Genomic DNA, 22,312 nt, shown 5'->3' on the forward strand with positions numbered 1-22,312 from the left:
TTTTTAGCCTACGGGTCGCACCCCGACTCTATTTTGTACTTTGTTTTGTGTTCGATTCATGCTTATACTTGTTCAAATAATTATCAAAACTCCTAAACTCTAATAATCCTAAACTGTCATTATCTAACTAGTCTACAAAAGCAATAAAGAAGGTTAGAAGTAGTTCTGAGTTATAGTCGTCAGCTTGACTCTGTCACTTAGGCTCATTTGATCACGATGCTGGAGGATTGCTTGTCAAATCCTCCAACAAGGTATTGTTTCAACCTGTGCCCATTCACCTTAAAACTTTCATTCCCTTCTTCATCCTGTATTTCAATGGCGCCATACGGTGAGACGTGTTTCACCACGTATGGACATGTCCATCTTGATTTAAACTTTTTGAGGAACAACCTAAGTCTACTATTGTATAGTAAGACTTTGTCCCCTTTACGAAACTCCTTTCGTTTAATCAGACGATCATGCCACCTCTTTGTCTTTTCCTTAAAGATTCGAGCATTTTCATATGCGTCCAGTCTAAACTCCTCCAATTCGTTCATCTGCGCCAACCTGTGTTTACCTGCAAGAATAAGATCAAGATTAAGCATCTTAATTACCCAACAAGTTTTATGTTCTATCTCAACAGGTAAATGACACGATTTTCCATACACTAATTTGAATGGTGAAGTCCCTATGGTTATTTTGAACACAATTTTATACGCTCATAGAGCTTCATCCAACTTTACAGACCAATCCTTACGAGAAGCACTAACCGTCTTTTCAAGAATTTGTTTAAGCTTACGGTTAGCCACTTCAACTTGCCCGCTAGTTTGGGCATGGTACGTGGTTCCTGTTTTGTGTGTGACCCCATACTTGGACAGTAGTGCAGCAAACTGCTTGTTCACAAAGTGTGACCCATTGTCACTGATAATCACTTGAGGTGTCCCAAACCGGGTAAAGATGTTCTTCCATAGGAACTCACACACCACCCGAGCATCATTGGTCCCAGTAGGGATTGCTTCGACCTATTTAGAGACTTAGTCAACGGCTACTAAGATATACTCATATAAATAAGACGATGGGAACGGACCCATGAAGTCAATTCCCCAAACGTCAAACATTTTACATACTAGAATGGAGCTTAGTGACATCTCATCTCTCTTTCTAATGTTACTTGCCCCTTGACACTTGTTACATGCAGCTACATACGCCCGTGTGTCTTTGTACAAAGTAGGCCAATAGAAACCGGCTTCCTTGACCTTTGCTCAGTGCGATTTCTACCATAGTGTCCTCCAGCTGCTCCATTATGGGAATGAGACAGAATGCTTGCCATCTCTCCTTCAGGCACACACCTTCGAATCACACCATCTGCACACAGTTTAAACAAGAAAGGGTCATTCCAAAAATAACTTTTTACCTTACCTTGAAGCTTCTTTCTTTGACCACGAGAGAGGTCACTAGGCCACCATCCAATGGCCAAAAAGTTGTCTACATCAGCATACCAAGGCAGTCTTTCGAAGACCACAACAATGGATAAAATTTGCTCATCAGGGAACTCTTCTCTTACGTCAATTATTTCAACTAGAGGTCTCTCAAGTCGAGATAGATGATCGGCGACTTGAATTTTTATGCCCTTCCTATATTTGATCTCCAAGTCAAACTCTTGGAGAAACAACACCCCCCGCACTAGACGCGGCTTGGACTCTTTCTTACTCAACAGATATTTTAAGGCTGTGTGATCCGTGTGTACAATCACTTTTCTCCCCACCAGGTATGATCTAAACTTGTCAAAAGCAAAGACCACAGCAAAGAACTCTTTCTCAGTAGTGGCATAGTTGACTTGAGCATCATTCAATGTCCTGCTGGCATGGTAAATGGGCCTAAATAATTTATCTTTTCTTTGCCCCAGAAATGCCCCGACAGCTACATCACTGGTATCACACATTATCTCAAATGGCTGGCTCCAATCAGGTATCACCATAATACGAGCACTTATCCTTTATCAATTCGAATGCTCTTAAGCACTCCACATTGAAAACAAACTTGATATCTTTCGCTAGCAATGCAGTCAACGGTTTGGTAATGCTGGAGATATTTTTGATGAACCTTCTATAGAACCCACCATGTCCCAAGAAACTCCTTATGCTCTTCACAGAAGTTGGTGGAGGGAGCCTAGAAATTACATCCACCTTGGCTCTGTCAACTTCAATTCCATGTGCAGTTACTTTGTGGCCCAAGACAATTCCCTCTTTCACCATGAAGCGACACTTCTCCCAGTTAAGAACCAAGTGCGTGGCTTCACAACGTTCAAGCACAAGCTCCAAAGTCTTCAAGCAGTCCTCAAAGTCATCACCAAAGAAATCATCCATGAATACTTTGAGACATTTCCCATTTAAATCATAGAATATAAACATCATGCACCTCTTAAAAGTGGCAGGTGCATTACACAACCCAAACGACATCCTCCTATAAGAAAAACTACCCGACGAGCAAGTGAATGTGGTCTTCTTAACATCTTCTAGGGAAATGGGTATCTAATTGTAGATTGAGTACCCATACAAGAAGCAGTAGCATCTATGTCCAGCCACTTTCTCTAGCATTTGATCAATAAAAGGGAGTGGGAAATGGTCCTTCCTTGTTGCATCATTCAGCCTTCTATAATCAATACACATTCTCCATCCAGTGACTATTCTTGTGGGAATCAATTCATTATCTTCATTTTCACACCCTGTTATTCTCCCCTTCTGAGGTACAACTTGTACTAGACTAATCCAGTGGCTATCAGAGATGGGAAAAGTCATTCTCGCATCTAGCAATTTGATGATCTCCTTGTGCACTACCTCCTCCAAATTTTTGTTCAACTTGCATTGGGGCTGCACCACTGGCTTGCTATTTTCTTCCAACAGAATTCTGTGCATGCAAATGGCTGGACTGATTCCTTGAATACAGTTATACTCCAGCCAATTGCCTTCTTGTGCTTCTTCAATAGCTCTACCAGCTTTCGCTTCTGTGTACCTATCAAGCCAGCAGAAATAATCACAGGAAAATTGTTAGTTTCAAGAAAAGCATATTTTAAGTGAGTGGGGAGGACTTTCAATTCCATATTAGGCTTAGAAGCCTCCTCCTTTAGTTCCTTCTCATCAACCACTTGATCCTCAGCTTCAAGAGCTTCAGCCTTTTTCTTTATTTTAGGATCTTCATCCTCCACTGTGCTAGACTAAGTAATATACCTCTCTAGAGTATCCCCCACAAGCTTGTCAAACTTGTATTTTTCAGCCAATTCTCCAACAACATCCAGCTTGAAGCACGAGTAGGCGGACGCCTCATCACTGGGGTATTTCATCATCCTCTTCATCTGGAATACCACTTTTTCGTTGCCCACTCTGAGCATAAGCTGCCCTTCATAGATATCAAGGATAGCTCTGCTTGTACATAAGAATGGCCTCCATAAAATTAGAGGCACCTCCTTGTTCACCTCCATATCCACCATAATAATGTCTACGGGGAATACAAACTTGTCCACCCGCACTAGAATATCCTCAATGATTCCCTCAGGTAGAATGGTGGTTCGGTCAGCCAGTTGCAGGGACACTAGTATTGATTTGATCATTCTGAACTCACCTTTCAGTTTCCGGAATACAGATAGAGGCATTAGATTTATCGACGCACTAGAATCACAGAGGGCCTTGTCGAATTTTTCACTCCCCAACGAGCATGGTATGGTGAAGCTACCTGGGTCCCCACACTTTTGGGGAACTGTATTTTGCAATATGGCACGGCAGTGGGCATTTAGCTTGACCACGGTTGTCTCCTCTAGTTTTATTTTGCTAGACAATATTTCCTTCAAGAACTTTGCATACACAGGCATCTGAGTGAGTACCTTTGTGAAGGAAATGTTCACATAGAGTTGTTTGAGCATTTCCAAGAATCGCCTAAAATATTTGTCAAGTTTTTTCCGCTTCATCTTTTGAGGGAATGGTAGAGCTGGCATATGTTTACTTTCTTCAATTTTCTTTTGTACCCCATTGCTCTGGCCTTTCTTCTCTTCACCTTTTTTCTCTGCTGGTGTCTCTGCCTACTTGTTCCCCACCTCAGGACTAGCTTTCACCACTGGATCAACCAATGTTTTGCCACTTCTCATAGATATAGGTTTGATTGTTTCTTTTGAGTTCTTTTCAGTGTCAGAGAGCAAAGTCCCAGGAGCCCTCTCAGATAAAAATTTGCAATCTGTCCCAATTGTCTTTCTAAATTCCGGATGGTCGTTCCCTGCTCTCGAATGGCTACGCCCTGCTCTCGAATGGTTGTGCCCTGAGTTTCAAAATTTTCATCTGATTTGTTGATGAATGCCTTCATGAGATCTTTCATACTAGACTGATTTGACTGTTGTGGCTGGTATTGCTGCCTCTGCTGGTTCTGAAAACCTGGTGGTCCTTGACCTTGGAGTCTGGGATTATTTTGCTGCCATGAATTCAAGCTCTCACTAGGTGAACTCCACGAAAACCCTGGATGTCTTTGACCCATAGCATTATAGTTGTTCCCACCTTGGTAGTTTCCTATATTAAAGTTCCCCACTGCGTTGACTTCCTGAGCTGATGCTTGACACTCAAGTATAGGGTGTCCCAATCCACAAAGTCACATGTTGTTTACGGCTCATTTTGTACCTTGGCCAATGTTAACTTTTTTATCTCCTTGGCCATGGTGTCTAGCTGGTCTTGCATGGATGTGTTAGAGTCCACTTGGTGAACCCCAACTGATTTTCTTCTGTCATTACTCTCAGCCGGCCACTGATTAGTATTCTTAGATAATTCATCAAGGATTAAGACAACCTCCTCCGGCATTTTCTTCATTAGTGGACCTCCACATGCAGTATTCAGAGTTTGTCTCGAGGACAGTGTCAGTCCATCCCAAATATCCTAGAGTTACATCCACAAATCGATTCCATTATGTTGACACTTTCTGACTATCTCCTTGAATCGTTCCCAAGCTTCAAAAACTGTTTCTGTCTCCTTCTAGCAGAAATTGTGGATTTCCCTTCTCAACTTCCATGTTTTTGCAGCTGAGAAGTACTTCTCAAGAAACTTCTTGGTCATACCTTCCCATGTCCTGATAGAACCTGCAGGCAAGCTACGAAGCCATTGCTTCGCGTCATCTTTCAATGAAAAAGGGAATGCCCTTAAGTAGACTGCATCCTTTGATACTCCATTTTATTGGAAGGTGGTCATGATACCTTCAAAGTCCATCAAGTGAGTATTAGGATCTTCGTTCACCTTCCATTTGAAAGTGCAGTTGTTTTGGATAGTTTGAAGCAAGCCTTGCTTCAATACGAAGTTGTTTACTGCTATGGGTGGGAGTCTGACCCTTGATAGTTCTTGATTATAGACTGGCCTAGCATAGTCATCCAATGATCTTTCAGGCCTGGGTGTTGCATTCTCGAACTGGTCTTCAACCAAGGGTCGGTTTAGATTAAATCTTCGATCTCATCATCATTGACGGTCTCATCAATAATTCTTTGGGATGCTTCTTGTTGTGCTGCCTCTCTTGCAGCTAAGTCTACTCCATCGTTCTCTTTGTTTTCCATGTTATCTTGAGTCCAAGTTTGACCCAAGAAATTTTCTATTAATTCTCTTTCTTTTCTTAGTTGTCGCAGGTGTTTTTCCAACTCTGGTTCGTAGGGTATCACTTCCTTTGAAGAAGATCGAGTCATACACCAGAGAAATCAAACATGTATCCTGCACACAAGTAAGAAACGTGAATAACTAAAGTAAAAATTTGTTCCTCAATTAGTACTAAAAACTATTTTAAACACTATTGATTGTCAATCCCCGGCAACAACGCCAAAATTTGACGAACGCAAAATACAACACAAAATTATTGCTCGCTAGTCAAAGATAGTATAGATTTATTATCGTCTCCACGAGAATTGGATTTAAACAGTGTTCGAATAATCTCCAGTTGATTACTATCCAAGAAAATTAACACTTGATTTGATAACTGTTACTACGGTGAACTACTAAAAATTAAGCAAATAACAATTGATCACAAAAGACAGCAGATGAGCAAGAAAGAAATATCAATAAGAGGGATGAGGGTATTTGATTAAATAGGTGAAAGATAACTGACTCGGGATCCAATTCTTGAGTTAATTCACTCTATAATATGGTTGATTCTCACAAATTCAATCGATAATCAGATTGCACTTGAAGTTAATGTTTTCCTTTCGATTAAACGTTAATCCAGTAATTAATCCAATTAAAGCACGGTAAACAATTGCAACAATCAAATGATGGTTATGATCTAAAAGGTAACTTCTCACGAATATTTCCCTATTCACTAGTCCAATTAACATTTCAAGAGCTTCTTTCGATTACCTATTTGAATCATGAATTTAAACTAGAGCATAAGATGTGAAGAAATTCATTATCAAACTCCTCTTTCAATTAAGTAAAATAATAAATAACTCACAATGCAAATTAAAGCTCCATCAATTAATTCTAACAATTATCAAAAATCGAATTCCTAATCAAGTTAAAGTGTTTTTCAAAAAAGTAATTAGGGATCATAACAGTTTGTATTTGAGAAGTTTGTTAATATTAGAAAGACAATTTTCGTTTGGCCAATCATAAAAAAAAAATGCTCTTAAGCGTCAAACTAAAAACAAAAAGGACATAAACAAATTTATTTTACGATTTATATTATTTTAAATAAATGGTCTTAGTTTTTTTATTTAATTACTTAGTTAAGTTTTTAAATTTTTGTTTTATTAAATTGTTCTGTTATTGAGATTTTAGTGAGACTTATTCCTTGTGAAATCCATAAGGGGCAGTTTAGTAAATAAAAATTATTGAAAGGGTGTTATTATTATCTTGAGAAATATTTAATTTTCTGCTTATGGAAAAAAGCTTCCTCACAACAAAAAATTAAAGTTAGTTCTGCTGCTATACTCAAAAAGACGCACATTTTCTTTTTTGCCAACACCTTAAATCTCCACACCAAAATAAAAATAAAAATATTGTTTTTAGTTTTCAGAAGCTTGACCAAACAAAGCTATAAATCATGCATTGTACCTTCTATCCGACTACTTCAACTTTTTATTAATTTTCTTTTGAATAAAATGTAAATAAAGCTAGCAATAAGGATAATTAACTCCAGAGATGCGCAATCTGTGATATAAATGACATTTTTGATATATAATATTCAAGATTTACTGGCTCGCCTAATCAGATACACGTCATGTATGTCTACTAAGAGGGTAAAACATTCCTTACAAAAATCATGTTCTTCATTCTCTCGTTCTAACTCGAGATTTCTAAGTAAGAGCGGAGGGATCTCTAATATGAATATTGTGCATTCATACTCACAAATAATGTTAAAACAATTATTTTTCCTACCAAATCATAACATTAATGTAATGAACGAAAACTTTACAACAAAATTAATTGGTTCTGATTTATATTTGCAATGAGGGTATTCCTTATGTCATTGATGGAGTTTATTTACATTATATATGCTTTATCATAAAAGAATCTAAGTTTCACTGTTCTTTGTTCGAAGGACATGAATCACTTTTAATTATGGGCATCTAGTTCATTTCCCACTAAGGTAATTATTAGTTGATCATATATAACTAATTGTATAGGGTTTTACACGGCCTCTATTCTCCAATAGACCTAAAAAAATCTGGACGTCAAATTATTTTAATAAATTACATGTTCAAAGTTTATGTGTGAAGTGTGAATTGTGGAGGCATATTGTAGTTTAATGTACATCATGTATTTGCCCTTGTTATTAACGAACATCCATTGTCAAATTGGTAGACTCCTAGTGTACAAATTCCTTGAGAAAAAAGGTCCAAATTTATCCCGCAACTTTTGACTATATATCATTTAAATTTACCTTCAGTTTGGAGCTCCATTAGGAGTCAATAGAAAACATAAAATTTCTTAGAACGGCAGGGATTATATCATACTAAAAGGTTAACGGAGGCCAGAGACCTAGCTCTATTTCGAATAGTAGGGCAAATTTGACCTTTTATTTGTTTTATTTTTTTTGGAGAAAAAACAGCATCCTAAATATATTCTTTTACCAATACGAGGTGCGGTTAGCAAGGACGACCATTCAAAAACTTGTGAAAAAAGGTCAGTCAAAATATCTCCCCATCAAGGTAAAAATAAAATGTTATCTAAAGAGAATATAATTTTTTAAAATATATTCGATAATCTCTTATTAATTTATAATATCAAGTATAATTCACGGTTGTATATTGAAGTGAAAGATCAATATCAGCATCAGTGGTGTCTAGAAAATTTCATATTTTTGCTTATAAATATGATTCCAATATAGTAAGGAATTACCATACTCTTAATTCTACTCTATATCTTCAATTTAAAGCATTCGCAACATGGCTATGAAACATTCTTTTGGGATTACGAGACAGTACCTCGGGAGCGCTCCTGTTGCATATTTATTTTTGGGACTACGAGACGGTACCTCGGGAGCGCCCCAGTTGCATATTTACTTTTGGGACTACAAGACGATACCTCAGGAGAGCCCCTGTTGCATATTTATTATGTTGTTTCATCATTCCTCATTAGACTCTGATGTATAAGATATTTAGTATTTTTTTCTTTGGAGCTTTTGACTTATTTCCACCGGGTTTTGGGAGTTGTAACTATTGAAATCGCAGTTCTTCTTTATTTCAGATGTTGAGGTTGAGTTTCAGCTTTATATTCAGTTATTCTGCATAATTATTAGGCATACCTAGTCTTAGAGACTAGGTGCCGTTACGACATCCTATTGAGGGAAATTGGGGTCGTGACAAGTTGGTATCAGAGCTCTAGGTTCATAGGTGTTATGAGTCACAAGCAGGTTTAGTAGAGTCTCGCGGATCGGTACGAAAACCTGTACTTATCTTCGGGAGGCTATGGAACTGTTAGGAAAAGCTTCGCTTCCATGATTTCCTCATCGTGCAATTTGATTCCTTTGAGGCTTATGCCTTTATTTCCTTCCTACTCAATCTCATGCGACGTGAAGCGCTTGTTATAAATTGGGCATCGAGAAGTTATAGTGGTACTGCAAACATGGTGCAGGATATTTTTCCCTATGTATTCGGGCAGGCTATTATCATCGCCTTGCGGAAAGATGTTCTGTCATTTCAGCTCAGTATATGTATTTCTTATAGTTTTGAGGCTATGCACAAATTACTATGATGTTCATGCGTTGTTGTCGCACAGTGTTAGTATAATGGTAGGGTACCTGTCTATGTGTCGATGCAGTGAATGACTCGAAAAGAGGATCTCTCAGTGCGTGGTTTAGGGGTTCGGCATTTAATTCCAATGGAGGAAAGGCAATTGGACTATGGATATTCAGGCCTTGGTTGATGGAGTAACGAGACTTGATATTTTCGAGCGTGGTGGAATTTTCATTTGTGATGTGGTGTCGCCATCCTTGTTTGAACGCATTAAGGTTCACTGGTGTTATGGTCTTCTTCAATTTGCCTTCGGGGCAGGGTGTTGTAAAGTGGTTCCTAAGAAGCGATTGTCAGAGATGGCGGTGCGTAGTGGTTTCAGAAATCGAATTGGTATTTCTAATGTTGATGGCTTGGGAAAGACGATCTTCTAGGAGGTTTAGAGTTGGTAGCAATTTATTAGTTCAGGTGCTATAGGATTTTGATCTGGGCAGTAATTGGGCAGCGAAGAATGAGGAAGGACTTGTGGAAGGTGTCTTGCAGTGGTTGAATTACTAGTAGGACAAAGTGTAAAGAGCAGAGGTCGAGGAGTTGCTTAAAGGAGGCGGTTTAACCGAAGAGGGAGAGGCAGAGTAGCATATGGATTCTATAGCATAAAACCACTTGCCTTGAGAAAGTTTAGGGTGATTTGGGAATCGTGATGGAAGGTGATTTGGTGTATGGATTTTATTTGGGATGGTGGCTACTTTATCGAGGAAGATTGAATATGGAAATGAGAAGTTTGCTTGAAATGAAGAGGGTTGTAAAAACTTGAATATCGATTTGGATACAACATGACTTCGAGTTTGGAATGTGTTGTCGGACTTTCACTTAATGTCAACGGGGAATGAACGAACTTATACAGCCGGTGGACGAGCGTGGGCTCAAGAGGGTTTACAGATTTTGTAGTAGTTGTACCCAGTGCAGTGCCATTGGAAGATGTCAGCATGGAATTTCACAGGTGGGTTATCTCCTATGAGTAGGTTAGCGGTTGCGTGATATTGATGAAGCTTTTATGAAGAATTCTACTTGCTACCTGGTAAGAGGTCGAATATGTGATTGTGGATGATGATTCATAATGTTCATGAAAATCTTAACAAAAGACATTTAGATATTTGGCGGGTTAACGGTGCGAGATCATAGTAACTAAGAAGGAGGAATCGTTGTGGGCTCTACATTATGTGATGGTAGCTTAAGGCTAAGTGGAGGTGCCCACCGTCTACAATTGGATCGCATGGTTGTCTGTTTGTGCGGGTTTTGGTTATTGGTGCATTGGTGGATCGTTTATGGCTAAGAAAAGAAAACATCAGGGGTAATTCGAGCAAAGAACTCGTTGAGTGTGTGTTATATTTCGCCTTATCTGTCCACGTGTAGGTTTTGGAAAGACTCAGAGTTTATGCCTCTTGTGGATGTGATGTACAAGGAAAAATATTCAGCGGGTTTCTTCTTTGAGGGGGTGTTCAAGTGCTAGCAGAGCGTTGGAGTTTGGTTATATTCGGGACCAGGTCAGAGTGGATGACTCTCAACAACGGTTCTAGCAAGTTCAAGAATTTAAGTGTAGTGCCTAAGGATTTCGGGTCCGTCGTGTGGTTAAGGATCGAGTTTTGCAGTGGATTATAAAAGGGTCTTGGAGTGCTCTATGTTATCATTGGGTCTGCAGTACAATATTAAAGGAAAGATTGAAATAGCTTTGGATTCACGGAAGGTCTTGCAGAATGAGTATGCCAGTTAAAGATGTTATTGTGTGCTTGAGGAGGGTATGAGATGGTTCATGAGTATTGAGACGATGTGGTCTTGTGATGCGGGTCACTCGGGATGAGTGCGGATTTAGTTCGTTATGTTTTTTAATGGAGCTATTATTATTTTTAAGGCAAGTCGAGAGTAGATTGGAAGAATTTGTGTCGGTTAGTAATGGTTGAATCAGCATGATTGTGGCAATGATCAGTTCCTTCAGCGTGTGAAGTTATACATGTGGTTGGTGGTTGTACGCGCGAGCTTGACAGCCCCCATAATTTGATTGATTTGGGAGAAATATGATTCAAGTGGCCTTGTTATGTGTAAATGGATCTCGGAAGAGTTATGGCGATTTAGACCACAACTTGAGGTTTGTATTTTCTGCAGTTATGGAAATTGGAGGTTGAGGATCAAGGTTACGGTTCAGTTTGATGAGAATGTCCCGAGCTCGGAGGAGCGGGAAGGGGGGGAGGATCCAGAAGTTCAGAGTAAGCTGGCATTTTCTTTAGTGTCACCTAAGAATGGTGTCCTGTGTAAGAGGCTTTGTGTATTGAATTGCGGACTCTTGGTTGGCCAGTATGGTATGATCAGAATTGGCTGGAGGTCTGTTGGTGGTTCTAATGTGAATGTGTGTTCTACATCAGGTCGGATGTGTTCATTCGGCATAGCATTGCTTGCGGAGGAATCTTCGGGCGTTGGATGTTATTCCCATCATCAGCTATTCCATGTAATACTCTATTGTGCCACGTGAGTTATGAGACAGCTTGATTATTCGCATATTTATTGTGATTCCGTGTAGCTAGTGGTGTTATTTGAGCAAGATGGCTCTCGAGATGCAGGTCATTTATCTAACCTTAGTTGTGCTTGGGTTTTGTAGCGTATGGCACTATCCGTCTCCCAAGGGTTGTATTTGTTTTTTGCACTTGGCGTGCTTGTGGTCGATATTCAGTATTTCATAGGTATAATCATTTTGGCTTGATGGGTATTCCCTTATTTATTGTTATATGTGGATCAGGTGGCACGCCGCCACGGGTATGTTATTTGGATCGGGTTGCACGTCGCAACGGTATCATGTTTGGATCTGGTTGCACGCCGCAACGGTACCATGTGCGGATCGGGTTGCGCGCCACAATGGTGAGATGTTGAGTACGGTTCCATATACTTATTTCTGTGTATTTTTGTTTCCCATTCTCTGAGAAGGGTTCATATCATCTGTTCGGCCGTTTTATTCGTTACGCGGGCCGGGAAGTTCCTTTCCAGAGTTCATTTTTCTTCCATATGTATCATATTCGAGTTGTTGCTTGTTGGCGCATCGATGGCATCGTATGAAATCCCGGGCAGTGTTTGAGGTAGCTTATTGCTTGGGCAGCTTGTACTGGGTGAGATGAGATTATTGGGCTTGAAATCAATGCGTTCGGATCTATATAAAGTATATTAAGGAGCAAATATCATTATTCAACTCAGAATGAGGTAATGGTCCTTGTCAGGAGGAAAGACTCCATGATTTGTTGATTCGGCAGGTGGTAATGAGTTTCTACGCATCTCTTCCGTCGTGGCAGTATTGTGAGAGTTGGATTAGGCTTATATGTGTTATGAGGTGTATTGCGGGCACCGGGTTCGTGGAATTACAGCTATTGTGGTCGGAGGATGTTATTTTGACCAAGCGATTTATTTGGTTCATGGTGTGATTTCAGCGGAGAAGCATGGTCATGCTGGGCACAGTGTCTGGTAATTGATACGGTGTTTGTATGTTAGAATCAGTCTCGTGGAAAATTCCGGATGTTGGAATTTGGCTCTAAAGTTTGTTAGCTAAGGTTATAGGGAGGATCTTCAGTCTGGCTCGAGTTAATGTGCTCAACTGGGTGGCTGCGGCAAGGGTAGGTGCACGAGGTGTTAAACAGTGATTTTGGAGAACTCCGAAGCGGTTCTTGGTCCGTTTGTGGACGAACGTATATTTAAGTGGGGGATAATGTAACAACTTGACCGGCCGTTTTGAGCTCTAGCGCGTCATTCGGCAGTTTGAGGCCTTGGGTAGCTTCACTTTAGGTATTATGACTTGTACATGTGGTCAGAATTGAATTTCGGGAAGTTCAGAGTTGATTCAGATGGAAAATTCTAATTTCAGAAGCTTTAAGTTGGAAGAATTGACTAAGGTTTGACTTTTTAGTAAATGACATCGGAATCGTGATTTGAAGGTTCCAACAGGTTCGTATGATGATTTCGAACTTGGGTGTATGTTCGGGTTGAGTATCGGGTGGTCCGGGAGCATTTCGGTGCCTATTATGGAAGGTTGGAATTTTTGAAAGATTAAGAACTTCATAAGTTTGATTTGAAGTGGACTTTGGTATTATCGATGTCCGTTTGGGGTTCCGAGCCTTGGAATGGCTTCGCTATATCATTTATGACTCGTGTGCAAAATTTGAAGTTATTCCAGATTGATTTGGTACATTTCGGCACAAGATGTAGAGTTTGGAAATTTAAAATTTATAAGTTGAGTCGAGGCGTGATTCGTAATTTCGACGTTGTATGGCGTGATTTGAGGCCTCGACTAAGTTCGTATGATGTTTTAGGACTTGTTGGTATATTTTGTTGAGGTCCCGGGGGCTCGGATGGATTCCGAATGGTTAACGGATCAAATTTGGACTTGAAGCATTTGTTGGAATTATGCCTTCTCGTTCAATCGCACCTGCGAAATTTCGCTCGCACATGTGACCTCGCAGAAGCAAGATGGGCTTCACAGAAGCGGCCAGGCGTGACTGCAGCAGTGGTCGCAGAAGCGGGCAGGTGGACCGCAGAAGTGGAGTCCCACCTGCGATGGATCGATCGCAGAAGCAGAAAGTGAGAGGGAGGGTTGCTTCGCAGAAGCGGCAGTGTTGCCGCAGAAGCGAGTCTGCAAAAGAGGACCTTTTGTCCGCAGAAGCGAAGGTGAGCATCGCATATGCGAAAACACTGGCAGTGTTAAAAACAGAGGGGTTCCGACATTTTTGATCATTTTGGAGTTCAAACACTCGGTTGGAGGCGATTTTTCAGAGGGAATTCACGGGAATCTTGAGGTAAGTCACTTGTGACCATTATTTTGTCTATAATATTGAATTATCATCGAGTATTCCGACTAGATTACTTGTTTTTGAGGTGTAATTCGAGAATTTGGGCCTAGGGATTTCAAAATAAGAATTTAAGATTTGGAGGTCGAGTTGATGTCGGAATTTGGTAAATTTGGTATGGGTGGACTCGTGGTTGAATGGGCATTCATATTTGGTAATTTTTGTCGGGTTCTGAGACGTGGGCCCGGGTCGACTTTTTGGAGTGCTTTTTCAATTCTTTGCTAAAGTTGTAGCTTAATTATTTAAATTAGTTTCTTATAGTTATATTTATAGTATATAATTATTTTGGCTAGATTCGAGTTGATTGAAGTTGGAAAAAATCGAAGGAAAGGCCTTCTTGTTGATTGAGTGAGAGAGGTTTGAGGTAAGTAACTTGTGTAACCTTGTGTGGGAGAAATTCTCCTTAGGATTTGGTACTGTTATGGTAAATTATAATACGTAAAGGTTGTGTACGCGAGGTGACGAGTGCGTACTCGGGCTATATGTTAAAAATCCGATTTGTTTTCTGCTAAATAGTTCCTTTTTATTCCCTTAATTGAGTTACTCTAGCACGTGTAGCCATCATAATTAGCCTAATATCACATGTCTACGTGTTTTATCTCTTACTTATAATTTGTACAGCATGCTTAGTTGAATTACCTATTTTTCTTGATTTCGTACTCATTCTTTAACTGTAGGATTCCTTGCTGTAATTTTATTGTTCCAATTGTTATGTGTTGTTTTCGTGATTTTTGGCTGAGATGACTGTTTGGTTGTGGCATGAGGTTTCTGCTGTGTGGAGTGTTATTATGGTACGAGGTTTCTGCCGTGCGGTTATCATTGTTTGCACGAGGTTTCTGTCGTGTCCCTGCTGCATATTTACTTTTGGGACTACGAGGCAGTACCTCAGGAGCACCCCTGTTGCATATTTACTTTTGGGACAACGAGGCGGTACCTCGGGAGCGTCCCTATTGCATATTTACTTTTGGGATAATGAGGTGGTACCTGGGGAGCGTCCCTGTTGCATATTTACTTTTGGGACTACAAGGCGGTACCTCGGGAGCGCCCCTGTTGCATATTTACTTTTGGGATTACGAGGCGATACCTCGGGAGCGCCTATGTTGTTTACCTCTATTTGCTGTGTTGTTGTGTTATTGTTGTTGTTGTTTCTCAACTTGTAAGAATCTTGTTTTTCCTCACGTGTTGTAGTTGTCTTTTTGAATCCCGTGTTGTTATCTTTCTGTAAATTCTCATTGTTCACTTCTCACTCATTTTATTATATTATTATATCTTTTGCCTTATTTTCTACTATTTTCAGTAGGACTCTGACCTGACCTAGTCACTACTCTACTGAGGTTAGGCTTGGCATTTATTGGGTACCGTTGTGATGTACTCATACTATACTTCTGCACATCTTTTGTGCAGATCCAGGTACTACTTACCAGACCAAGTACTAGTGAGCTAGCCCGTACGTGGAGACTTCAAGGTACATCCGTTAGCGTTCGCAGACCTCGGAGTCCTCCTCTATCTTTATTATGTTGTTTTCCTCATTCCTCATTAGACTCTGATGTATAAAGATGTTTAGTATTTTTCTCTTTGGAGCTTGTGACTTATTTCCATCGGGTTTTGGGAGTTGTAACTATTGAAATCGCAGTTCTTATTTATTTCAGATGTTGAGGTTGAGTTTTAACTTTATATTCAGTTATTCTGCATAATTGTTAAGCTTACCTAGTGTTGGTTGTGGTTGTATTGGCTGCAAGCGGAACGTAGGCGCTTTAGGTGTGTGTTGACCATGCACTCTCGCTTCGTCTAATGTCGTATGTATGATAGAGGTAGTGTGGTGATTGACCTCAATGCTAGATTAGGTGCCGTCACGACATCCTACGGAGGAAAATTGGGGTCGTGACAAAGAAGAAGATAAAAACTGATAATTTAGAGGGTGAAATAGATATTTGATAATTAAAAGTTTGAGAAATTTGGTTGAGTGACCTTCTGAGTACAATATGCATAGTTAAGTGACTTTTGTGTTACAAACAAAAGAAAGATGACTTTACTAGATAATTTTGGATAGTTGAGTAACCATTTAAGTAATCAACTTATCATTCATGCCCTTCATTAAACATCGCATCAACAATGACCTTGTTGTTACCAAATGTGTCATATATGCCCTTCATTTCTAAAGAAACTTCGGTATATTTTATCAGTGATGAACATTTTAAACCACCACATAAGTGGACACGTGGAAAAAAGAAAGTAAAAGAAGTCCAAATTTACCCCTTAAACTTTGTGAATTTAGTCATTCTTACCTCTCTATTATCCTCCGTAGCGGGGGAGAGGAACTTGTTTTGCAAATAGCACAGGCTAGCCAGTTTTTGGACTGATAAATAAAAAATTATCACGACCCAAAATTTCTACCTTCGGGACCGTGATGGCACCTAACATTTCTCTTGCTAGGCAAGCCAACATTAGAAAACTCTTAACCATTATTAAACAAATCAATTTAAGCGGAAGTCAATTACTAAAATAAAGTGCGGAAGACCACAACAACTGAATCATCAAAATACATCTCCGAATCTGGTATCACAAGTGCACGAGCTACTAGGATAATACAATAATAGTTTGAATAAAATTCAAGTTGTTTGAAAGATAATACATAGCTAAGATAAGATAGAAGGGGACTTTAGAACTGCGGACGCTGTGCAATTATACCTCAAGTCTCCTCTAGGTAGCTGAATCCGAGCAAGTCTATGGTACGCCGTTGGGACCAACTCCAAAATCTGCACAAGAAGTGTAAAGTGTAGTATGAGTACAACCAACCCCATATACTCCATAAGTGTCGAGCCTATCCTTGACGAAGAAGTGACGAGGCTATGACAAGATACGTACGTAAATAACCTGTACAAGTATATACAAATACGAAACAACAATAACACAATAAATAACAATTTATAAATTTGGGAGGGAACATGCGAAGGGGAATGATATAGAAATTTCAGTAGGAGAAGTGTCACGTAGCAGCTAATTAATTCATCAACAATAAAATGAGCAATTGATAATATGAAAATGGCACAGCATCACCCTTCGTTCTTTTACTCTCATTCCTCCCATAATTTGATAAATAAATAATAATAATTGGCACGGCATCACCCTTCGTGTTTTAACTCTCTTTTGGCACGACATCACCCTTCGTGCTTTTACACTCTCTGAAAATGGCACGGCATCACCCTTCGTGCTTTTACACTAAAAAATGACACGGCAACACCTTTCGTGCTTTTACACTCTTTCTCACCATGACAATGATAATATAAATAATAAAAATGACATGGCATCACCCTTCGTGCTTTTACACTCTTTCTCACCATATTCAACAATAATTAAATCAATAAAAATTTCATGAATAATGATCAAATAATCAATAATAAACTTAAGCAGGAATATCTTAATTAAATAAGTAATTATTCAAAATGAAATAAATTCCTCCAGCATGCTTTGACTCAATCATAATGCATAAGTACTCGTCACCTCACATATACGTTGTACCCGCACATTAAATCACGTAGCAAATAGAAAAATAAATCTTACTCCCTCAAGTCAAGGTTAACCACGACACTTACCTCAATTTGCAACCAAATTCAAGATCCAATAAACCTTTGCCTCGCGAATTCGTGTCTGACATCCTCAAATCTAGTCATAAACAATTCAATATACTCAATACAAATCGTAGGAATTGATTCCATATGAATTTACTAATTTTTCGGATTAAATTCGAAATTCATTTTAAAAATCGACAGTGGGACCCACATCTCGAATCCCAAAAAACTCACGAAAACCGAACACCCGTCCCGATATGTGTTCAACCACATAAAAATTATCGAATTTCGACATCGGATTGGCTTTCAAATCTTCATTTTACATTTTTGGAAGATTTTATAAAAATCGCAATTTCTTCCATCTAAATCCGAAATAAACGATGAATATTGACATGTATTTATGAAATGTAGTCACTTTCGGATATAAAATACTTACCCAGGTCGAAATCGTAAAAACTTCCTTTGGAATCACCTAAATCCGAGATTCAAAACTCAAAAATGAGTAAAAATGGCTAACTTCCGATTTTATGGGTTCTGTCCAGCATTTTCGCACCTGCGGACTAGCATTTGCGAGACAAAGCTCGCATTTGCGGAACAGGGCAGCCTGTCCAGTGGCCGCATCTGCGCCCAAAAATGTCGCACCTGCGACATCGCAGAAGCGCTCCAGGGACCGCAGAAGCGGTCTGCCTCGCTGAAGCAGCTCGCCCATCGTGAAAGCGGTTGCGCACCTGCAAAAATTTCTCCGCAGAAGCGGAGCTCGGCAGGGCTGTCCAATATCGCAGAAGCGACTGGAATTCTGCAGGAGCGACCATGCACCTGCGCACAGAATGTCGCAGGTGCGACGCACCAGAACCAGAACCGGGCAGCAGGTTCCAACTGCTCCGTGGCTCGTCCGAAACTCATCCGAGCCACTCGGAATCTTGTCTGAATATTCCAACAAGTCCAGAAACATAATGCGAACTTACTCGGGGTTTCAAATCACATCAAACAATATCGAAATTATAATTCACACATCGATTCAAACTTTTGATTTTTTAAACTTTTCACTTTGCAAAACTCGTGCCAAAACATATTAAACGAATCCGGAATGACTTCAAATTTGGCACACAATTCATAAATGATATAACGGAGCTATTCTAATTTTCGGAATCTCAATCCATGTCTGATATCAATAAAATCAAATCCGTGGTCAAACTTTGGAAACCTTTAGCCTTTAGATTTCTATTTTCCATTAAATAGCGATAATTTGAGTTAGGGACCTCCGAATTCGATTCCGGGCATATGCCCAAGTCTCAAATCACGATACGGACTTACTGGAACTGTCAAAATATTGATATGGGTCCGTTTGCTAAAAATATTGACCGAAGTTAATTTAGTTGAGTTTTAAAGCTCTATTTCATATTTTAATCAATTTTTCACATAAAAACTTTTCGAAAAATTATACGGACGGCCCACGCAAGTCGATGAATGATAAATAGTGCTTTTCGAGGACTTAGAACACATAAATGAATGTTTAAATTAAAGATGACATTTTGGGTCATCACAAAAATAGTCAGTATTTGCAAAGTCACTGAAAATTAGCCAATATTTTGCTGCAACACGGAAAGTTCCAGCATAATATACTGGAGATGGAGCACCTGTGTATGAACTTCCAGCATATTATGCTGGAACTCCAGTATATTATGCTGGAAGTTCACATGTAAAAAATTCGAACTCTAGTATATTATGTTGGAATATTTTTCGGATTTTGAACAGTGTTTTCGTTCAAATTTATCTTTTCATAAAAAGTGGGTAAATTTCGATTATTTTTGAAACTGTGACTATTTTTCAATTACCACTTATAAATCTGGTTATTTTTGAATTTCACCCTTATAAATATGATTCCAATATCTTCAAGCGAAAGCATTGGAAACATGGCTGTGAAACATAACTACAGAAATATTCAGTAAACTCTGCATATATACAAGTGCTTAACAAGGTAAACTAATTGTCCCTGGAGCAATACAAATAAGAAAAAGGAGCTAATTTTTGGTTCAAATAGCTATAGTTCTTGAGGGATAATAGAGAAGAAAAAGCTCGAGAAAGAATCCATTATACTGCGTCTAGAAATGAATTTTCTGTCCTAAAAGGATTTGGACATGGCGGAGCAGCGACTTCAACAATTTCTTCAAGCATTAACACAACCTTTTTCATAGTTGGCCTTAAAGAAGGATCTTCTTGAATGCACCAAATGGCTACCATTAGAAACCTCTCCAGTTTTTTCCTGTCACTAATGGCGTCTGAATCATTTTGGACGAGCTGATATATTGTTCCTTCTTGGTAGCAATCATAATCCCAGTAAGTTAATATTGCCTTGTCTTCACCAGCTTCAATGTCTACATTTCTCCTACAACAAATGATTTCTAAGAGTAAAACACCAAAGCTATACACATCTGCTTTGACTGTGATTGGCATGTTTCGAAACCATTCTGGTGCAACATATCCTTTTGTTCCTCTTATTGCTGTTTGAATCTCACTTTGATCCATCCTTAGCAACTTTGCTAATCCAAAATCCGATATTCTTGGATCGTATTGATTGTCAAGAAGTATGTTCTGAGGCTTTATGTCACAATGAATGATTTGTGTACTGCACTCGTCGTGCAAATACAAGAGTCCTCTAGCTATCCCGAGTGCCACTTGAGTCCTTTGGTTCCATGTCAACTTCAGATCACCAAAAAGGAAACTTGCTAATGTACCATTGTTTAAGAATTCATATACAAGTAATCTATGAGGACCTTCATCACAAAATCCGAGTAATCGGACTAAATTCTTGTGATGAGTTTGGCCTATCACATTCACTTCAGTCTTGAATTCCTCTTCCCCATCTTGGATTATCCGATCCAGTTTCTTGACTGCCACTGGAATAGGTTTTCCAATTTCTACGATACCTTTGTAGACAATGCCAAAAGCCCCTCTTCCAAGTTCTTCCTTGAATCCTTCTGTGGCTTTTGACAGCTCTTTGAAAGAGAAGTATCTTAAAGTCTGATCCATGGAACTTTCATTTCGATCAAACGTTGAGGTTTTGTTGCGATAAACGAGTAAAAATCCCAGAGAAAGTACTCCAAGAAGTAAGCAATTAACAAAAACAGAACTACCTAAGAACACTGATATAATAAGGATAATAGTATCTTGATTTTTCTTTTTTGGCTCTCTTGAATTAGGGCCTTCTAAAGCAATATTACCTTTCCTTCTTTTGATGAATGCTTTAGAATTCACTCTGTTATCCACTCTTCCATTTGAAAGTGGTAATTTCTTCTTCCAACAACTATTTTCTCTTAAAACAGAAACAGCACACTTGCAATCATTCAAACATGCATTCTTGCACTTCTCTTCATCAAAAGGCTGCAGAAGCTCATAATCACTCGTTGGCCAATCGATATTCGTCACAGTTTCCATTTCAAGCTGATTTCCTGCATTATCTTGATTGTCACCACAATCTTGCACTAAATCCGGTATGCAACCTTTATAATCATCTTCTGGATCGACTAAAGAAAATGCTCGCGGGCATTGACAATCCGGTCTTTTGTCTATGCTAAGTCTACAGATTCTGTTATATCCACAAACTCCACTGCCTCCTACTGTAGGAAAACTATAACAGATATTATCTGGAATTGACCAAACAGAAGACCAAACACTATCACCTTTAGGCTCTTTCGGGTGCTGATACAAAGTAAATATACCGTCAAAATTAAGTGTTGCTCTGTGATAAAATCTTGTGGATGATCCTACTTCACCTTTTGAAAGAACAACCTCTTTGCTGTTGTTAACCAAATGGAAAATTTGGCCTGATTCATTGAATTTGAGCTGGTAATTTGTTGCATTCAATTGATCGAAACTTCGAAGCAAATAAAAATTCTCATTTATATACTCACTTGGCAAGTTTACAGTAGCAATTCCAATATTTCCATTTCGAAACATTCTGAGCAAGAATCTTCCCCTCGAAAAATTAGTCTCTGATCGACGAGAAGAAAGCTTGAATCCTTCTCCAAATTCTTGACTTGGCAAGATTGTGTCTTTGCTCTGATTAAAACTTTGCCATAAACTTTCAGAATTTTTATTGACAAGTACAAAATTACCTGTATCTTTCATAGAACCATAAGCAACTGTACCAATTAATGGATCAGAAATCAGTCTCTTGTTGTTGAGGACTAGTGAGGACTAGTCCGCGATCAGCAACGAGCTCGATTCTTGATCCTTTAGGAGCTGGATTATCTCCATTTGCATACCAAACAATAGTTTTTTCAGAAATTTTGTTGTACCATATTGAAACTAGGAATTGATCTTCATTTCCTAGTTGTTGAAATCCAAATGCAAAATCTCCAGAAGGAGACATCCATGCAGATACTTTATCATCACCAGCTATAAGTAATGAGCCAATTATCACATCATTTTTTGTTTGGGACAATGCAAAATTTGGTAGCAGAAGAAAGCAAATGAGTAGGAAATGAAGAAGTAAATTCACTTTAGCCATATTTTTTATTCCACAAGTGAAAACAACATGGTAATACAACTACTTTATATAGAACAAGGATAATAGTCTTTTATCAAAAGAAACATTGGTTTGTTGTTGAAATCACAAGGGGAAGTAAACAATTGGAGAGACTACTTTGACTATGTTGAATGGCTTCTAGTTTTGAATTTCAGCAGCAAAATCTTGAATGAAAGGA

General features: G+C 39.0%; 1 protein-coding gene and 1 pseudogene across 1 annotated transcript; both read right to left on the bottom strand.

Moving 5' to 3' along the window:
- Positions 1-203: 203 nt before the first annotated feature.
- LOC138902117 (uncharacterized) lies at positions 204-584 on the bottom strand. Its single transcript, XM_070189930.1, has one exon. The coding sequence runs from the start codon at positions 582-584 to the stop codon at positions 204-206; it is 381 nt and encodes a 126-aa protein (XP_070046031.1).
- Positions 585-19,461: 18,877 nt separating this feature from the next.
- LOC104109357 (G-type lectin S-receptor-like serine/threonine-protein kinase LECRK3) lies at positions 19,462-22,263 on the bottom strand (annotated as a pseudogene).
- Positions 22,264-22,312: the final 49 nt, after the last annotated feature.

The sequence above is a fragment of the Nicotiana tomentosiformis genome, chromosome 11 (assembly GCF_000390325.3).
Source record: "Nicotiana tomentosiformis chromosome 11, ASM39032v3, whole genome shotgun sequence".
NCBI lineage: Eukaryota > Viridiplantae > Streptophyta > Magnoliopsida > Solanales > Solanaceae > Nicotiana > Nicotiana tomentosiformis.

Bases quoted from the DNA above. Each gene is read 5' to 3' on its own strand.
- LOC138902117 (XM_070189930.1), bottom strand. From the start codon at position 584: ATGCTTAATCTTGATCTTATTCTTGCAGGTAAACACAGGTTGGCGCAG.